General features: G+C 31.3%; 1 protein-coding gene across 1 annotated transcript; it reads left to right on the top strand.

The window, feature by feature from the left end:
• Positions 1-515: 515 nt before the first annotated feature.
• On the top strand, positions 516-2,766 carry LOC134699411 (uncharacterized). Its single transcript, XM_063561013.1, has 4 exons — positions 516-670; positions 1,173-1,365; positions 1,621-1,648; positions 2,312-2,766. The coding sequence occupies exons 1-4, from the start codon at positions 593-595 to the stop codon at positions 2,565-2,567; spliced, it is 555 nt and encodes a 184-aa protein (XP_063417083.1). The 5' UTR covers positions 516-592; the 3' UTR covers positions 2,568-2,766.
• Positions 2,767-6,994: the final 4,228 nt, after the last annotated feature.

Genomic DNA, 6,994 nt, shown 5'->3' with positions numbered 1-6,994 from the left:
CAACTCGTTTCCCGCATTCGTCGCTTCCTGTAAAAACCTATGCTAACATGAGAAATTGGAGGTCTCGTGCTTGCATGGGGTGTGGAGGTCGTGGATTGTTATTCGGCTTGATTAACAAGGAGGCTGTAATCTTTGTGGATGCTGCTTCTCTGCTAAGCATACGAAGAGATGGAGCAAAATATGCTTACTATTTTTTATTATCAGAGATGGATTGGTGTCTCTTGACTTCTTCTACAAACTTCCTTGTGCATGTTTTATCATTTTCAAACACAGCATTTTATTTTGATACAGATGTTGAACGTTACAGTATTGTACAACATGTTCACGCTGTTTCATTTCAAATTGTATAAACGTCAATGACATGTGTTGTAGGAACATCGTTCGCAACGTTACACGTTCTTTGTTAATGGTCATTCATTGCACTGTTCGTTCCTCGGTACCATTATTATGTAATCAAGGATTAAACATTTAGGACTGATTTTCTGTTCTTCTATTTTCTGTATAGGGTCGAAATATTTTAAATTTAGTACATAATGAAGACTACATTGTACATATTGGTTTGGATGGAAAATGTGTCATCACAGATATCAGTATGTCATATATTACATGTTTGCCGCCAAAATCAGTACCTCGAACTAATCATACAGATGTAAATACTGTACATGTTATCGTAAGTGAAATTTATGTTTTAAGAGTTTAACGTTAAATCCATGAGATTGGACAGGACATTTGTAAGGTACTTTAAAACTGTCACACCCAATGAAAATCAAACAATTGTCGTTCACACACGCAACAGATGGTAACTACAACACACACGTATGTTTTATCACAAAAACAAACCACACACATATATAAATTAAACCATATACAAAGAAACATTTGTAAACGATGCCTAAAACCTACAAATACATGTAACAAATTATAAAAAAAAAATACTAATCAGAATTTTAGTGAAAGTTTTAACTATTAAACGTTCGGTGATATAAATGATGAAAATATGCCACACACTTATATTTGACCTTTGAAACATAATCTAGAAACGGATTTCTTTTGGTCGTAAAAGCAGTTCCTCTGGCAAAATATACCGTCTATATTCACAAAAGTGCAACCTGTACTGTTTTAGATAACAGGAATATTATAGACAACATTTTTTTTACTTTAATATAATATAGGTGGAAGTAAAAAAGATCATGGCGTACATCGGTGACTTGCAGTATACAGAAGATGACAATGACGTTTCCCTTCTTGTTGGACTTTTAATTGGTGGACTGGTTACATCTATTATTATTGGTATTTCGGCTATATCAATTTTAAGGAGAAATAAGAAAAGAGCTGTTAAAAAATGGAAAATGGAAATGAGCGAAGGTATTCAATAAATTATGAATTTAGCTTTTGATACAAATCTACGCAAAGAAAATATGTAACCAATATATCATTTACAAATGTCCATTTATCTACAGATTTCAATTAAAAAAATGGAGAATATAAATAAGATGTTCTCAATATCATTTCACTATAGCACTGTCAATAAATGTTATTATTAGGTATACACCGGTTATGAATAGAACTTGTTTAAGGTTTGTGTGAATCTATTTTTAAATGTTAATTTATTTGTTTCAGGTTTGTCTGAAAGGCAAGCGAACTTAAGGTATGTACATGTATATTGCGTTTACAATTTGTAGCCGGTACCAAATCCAGAACCTTGTCAATAAAGTTATGTCAGGTTAAATTTTATTCATACATCTAAACACGGTTTTTTTTCTTCATTTATCCTACTTTTAATGTAGATACCATCTCAGTTATTTTAACACTGTTTTTAAGCTCTTTGTTTATTTAGTTTCAAAGCAAGGAAAGCTATCCCTGTGATGAGGCGTATTTTTCTCTAAAATAAATTCAGTAAATTGTCGTAATGCGCATCTGACGCTAAACAGAAATCTATTGGTAGCGTTTAATTTGATTGACATATATAGTATGCGTACATTTCTTTATTACTCAAGGCTGAACATCTATTTTTTTTTTTATGAAACTATTAATCTGCTAGACACAACCCGTTAATGCGAATATACAATTACAGTTAATCTAACAGGCATGTTTCTTCAAAGTCGCGGCCGCGCTTGTATTGAAGAACTACAGTCAAGAAGATAGGTAAACATTACGTAGACAAAAAGCCAAAGACACGAAACATAAGAAATAATCATCTAGAGGTCAACATGCAATTTTCAACCATAATCAAAACTGAATTTACAATTTGTATTTATCACACTTCTGATTTTTATTATCAGTTTTATTTTTGTTGTCTATTCCATTCCAGAAATGACGATGAACTTGAGGAAAATGGATCGACATATTGTGAAATAAATCCAGATGATGAGTTACAAGTCGCTACAAATATTAACAAACATCAAGATATCAATGAAGGATACGAACAGCTCGCACATCGATCGCAAAAAGACCCGTATAATCAGCTAAATAAGGAAAGTCCTGACAAGCGAGTAGGAGACATGATAAGTGTTGATGATCCTCCAGAGTATTCACCCGATAATGGTAACATGAAACTAGAATCATAGGATGAATCATACATAGTTTCTTGACAGTTACTGTCCACATTTCCACTATTGCTATCAGTGTGAACATTGTCTGCATGTTTGGCATTGTCACACTTGTCAGCATTATCGCAATGTCAGCATTGTAACCATTGTCACCATCCGTTATTCATATGAATATTATTGTTTTATTATTCTTATTTCTATTTTTTTAATTAATTTATTTTTCTTTCTTTCTGTGTTATCAATGTTATGGTTTAATTTATCTGTCAGCAAGGAGTTTTTTATGTTTCAAAATCATTGCTTTGGGCTTAAATATATATTATACTACCAAAATTGATCCGAATTATTGTCGTTTCTTCTCTTTCTTTAATTGGAGAAACATATTTATGCTTAAATTTGGAATTTTTCAGTAAACTTTCACTTTGATCATGTAAGAACATATAGAATTGGAGTTACCTCGCTTTTGAAATAAATAACACACATTTGATTACATATTAAAAACATTGATTAATTGAAAAATCTACAAAAATAAAGCATAAAATGCATATGTACACAGTTATTGTCATGGTTTCTCGATTCCGAATAGTCAGTGCAAAACACGAACCTTTTTTACGAAATTAATTATCGGTTTAATTTAATACATTGTCTAAATTACATGTTAAACACTTTTAAAGTTTAGTCATGTTAGTAAGGTCACAATTTATATGAGAATTTATCCCCATTAGTAATTGAATTTCGTGAGTTACAAATGTTATGGAAACTTAACATTTGTGCTAAAGATGGATCAATCATTAAAACTGTCGATTATATTTTTCCCACACGCCTGTTAGAATAAAGTGTCCTTTCAAATTGTATGTAAGACAAAAGAAACATCAAAAATATTTTTTCGGTTTCATATTCCTCACAAATTTATTGTTTTGGTATAATAAAAAAATATTATTAATGACGATGCTGCATGAAATAGAATCTGAAGTTCAGTCGCCGATATATGAACGTGTTTCATGTTTGGTACGCTTTTTTATCAACTGAACTTTGAGCAATTTCATTTGTTAGAACAAATATGTATTGCTAAAGGATGAAAATATTCCGCAAACAATATTTTGGTGTTTGAAATCATGTATGTGCTACTTTGTCCGACATTTTGTTGGTCAGAACGTTTTGACAGTTACAATCTTTCCAGATATTTACTTAGATGATTTTCAATCGATTCGAATCAAACATTGATCATTTGACAACACTTGAATGGGGAAGAACTTATAAATCTGAGATTGTATTTACTTAAATATAAGTGCTTTTGGAAATTGATTTTCGATTGATATCTTTAAGTCCCTATTTCTGATATGAAAAAAACAATTGTCGATTGAAAATATATTCCGAAAAGGAAGACAACGCTATTGATAATTATGTTTAAAGGTTTAATTCACTTTCGCATATATTGTACATGTAGATATGTAACTTAAGACTTACTATATAAATCATTGACTGTCATAACAATAAGACAACGTTTGGTGAAATTCTCCAAAATCTCGGTTTCTGGTTGAAAAATCTGAAATACTAAAATATACTTTTTGTATTGCTACCGGTTTTAAAAGAGTCAGATAACATTTTTCTCCATAGAGAACCTCAAAGGAGTGTTAAAGATATTCACCTGAGATCACCCCTAGTTTTTGATGGGGTTCGTGTTGTTTATTCTTTAGTTTTCTATGTTGTGTCATGTGTACTATTGTTTTTCTGTTTGTCTTTTTCATTTTTAGGCATGGCGTTGTCAGTTTGTTTTAGATTTACGAGTTTGACTGTCCCTTTGGTATCTTTCGTCCCTCCTTTAATATATTAAGTCTTACGAGTTACAATATACATAACAATGACAGCTAGATTTCAATTTAAGCATTAATAAAATATTTCTTTCAAACATAATTCAGCAATATTATTCTGCAAGTGTTCCAAGACAGACATTATACGCGACATTGGTAACTCTTGCAATCTTTTAAAAGGGTGCTCAAACTAATGAGCATGTAAGAAGATATCAAAAGTACATGCATTTAGACTGTTGAAAAAGTAGAAATAACAATTTTGTTGTTTTTATGATACGCTGACTTGTTTTTATTTATCTCCTCAATCGTATTAGTTATAACGAAAAACACCCATCAACAAGCGATGGTTGGCTGCGCTTATTTTTATTTATAGTGATATTAGTTAGCATAGTGCCAAATGCAGTCTTTTGGATGAAGGACTATAACAGTATTGCAAAACTGTGAACAAAGCGCATGAAATATTATAAAAAAAAAACAAGACCTTACATAAAGCAATGCCAATTTCCATGATTTGCATAGGAAAACCTATAAAAAAAAAAAAAAAAAATATACGGTAACTCAATCGAAGGTGCTGATTAAATTATATACCGTCGCCGGGAGAAAGTTTCGTTTAATTATGATCAAGATTTAAATAATGGTACGTCTAGAAAATGAATGGGGGAATTGGTGAGCTATATAAAAAATTCTGCAAAAGTAAGTTAACCATGTATCAATTCAATTTGGTATTGTCCACTTGCTTCAAAAGTAGTATGGTTATATAGCATACACCAGAATTTGAACCTTACATTATTACGCTTAGGAATTGAAATATCATTAAAGATAAACTAGAAAACCTAACCATGAACGTGGACGTAAACACAAACCCTAATGGTAATTTGGGAACATTAAGGGCTTTAGTAGGAAAAACAATAACTGCCTCTCAGTTGGCGGTTATTACGTTTTACACAGTTTTCGTATCAAACAAATAGCCATTTTTTTTATTTGTAATTAAACAAGAAAGGAGACCGTTATAATTGTGACTACTCTTGTCTTGATAACCTATAAAATTGAGAATGAAAATGGGGAATGTGTCAAAGAGACAACAACCCGACCATAGAACAAACAACAGCAGAAAGTCACCGACAGTTCTTCAATGCAGCTAGAAAGTCCCGCATCCGGAGGCGTCCTTCAGCTGGCCCCTAAACAAATATATATACTAGTTCAGTAATAATGAACGCCATACTTAACTCCAAATTGTACACAAGAAACTAAAATTAAAAATAGTACATGACTAGTATATACATGTATAAATGTACATCACAGTCGACCTACTAGTCGTATTATATTTTGATCAAAAGTGATACTTTTAAATGCGTACACGGATTTAATGGTCCGTGCAACAACAAAAACAGAATTTCATTTAGCTGGAAAAGGTAAAGTATCTGTTGAAACTAAACACCCTTATCAGTTTTTTTCTATTCATAAATCACACATTGCTATCCTACCCTTGTGTACGTGTTTTCAATGTCAATTTATTTTTAAAAGCACCTTTCAAATTCTAAAATAAAGTGCCTTCATCAGATAACACACAGTGATGAAGAAACGTGAAACTATTGTTAAACGTTAAGATATTTGTTTTTTCTCAGTATGTTTCATACTGCGGTGTACTTGGAAAATCTGTATTGTTTTGGTAAACAATAATATATTCTTATATTAAAAGAAATTAATGTCTACTAACTATGTATGTGCATTAAAGTAGATATACTAAAGAAAATGAATCGAGCACGAATATTACTGAAGGTATATGTAAAATTTGTTGGGAAACAAAAGGGGGTCTAAAATATAAATGACGTGTATTCCTAGTATACACCCGTTCCTTTTTACCTTATGGATGATCCATGAACACAATGTTTCATGTACAATTTTGTTAGATTTTAAACGTTAAAGTCATAAAAAACGAGTGACCGGTGAAAAATAATGTTCTTCCAATTCTTGAACCAACGCATACAAACATCATAAACTTAGTCTTCTGTACTCGAATTTATCATTTTTTCATGTAAATTTCGTATAATCGTCAATTTTTTTTTTCAATCGGTCAGTGTTGTTGTGAAAATATGGCAGGTAATTAAAGTTCGTGTTTTGAAGCCGAAGTTTAAAGATTGTCACCTGTTTGTCAACAATTGACGAAAAATAAACAAAAAAGCATGGAACGAGAGCACGTGTTAAACATGTAAATACAGATAATAGTTTATTTTAAGGACATCGATGCGTATTGTGGTCACCGGATTTTTACGAGATGGTTCACACTGAGGTCACCTTGCATACGGAAAATATGTCGGGGGGAATTGCTTGCTGGAAGGAAGCAATTCAAATAAAGTAAACTTCTTCTAAATATGAATAAATTAAAGAATTTTCTTCAGAAAAAAGTACATAAGTTTTATAATGAAAACTATCCATTGAGTTATAAAAAAAATATGCATTACTCTTTTTTGACTTGAGGTTTCTTATGACTTTAACCATCATGCCGTAAAAATAGTCTCCGATAAACTTTGTCTGAATTACCTGTTGTAAATATATAATACCAATACTAGTATAATGTTTTTGTTATACCATTTAAAACTCTCATAAAAAGAGATTGTCATTAAAGAATTGATATAA

The sequence above is a fragment of the Mytilus trossulus genome, unplaced genomic scaffold, assembly GCF_036588685.1.
Source record: "Mytilus trossulus isolate FHL-02 unplaced genomic scaffold, PNRI_Mtr1.1.1.hap1 h1tg000062l___fragment_2___debris__unscaffolded, whole genome shotgun sequence".
NCBI lineage: Eukaryota > Metazoa > Mollusca > Bivalvia > Mytilida > Mytilidae > Mytilus > Mytilus trossulus.
The sequence above is the reverse complement of the archived record's forward strand: the minus strand, read 5'-3'. Positions and strand labels throughout refer to the sequence as shown.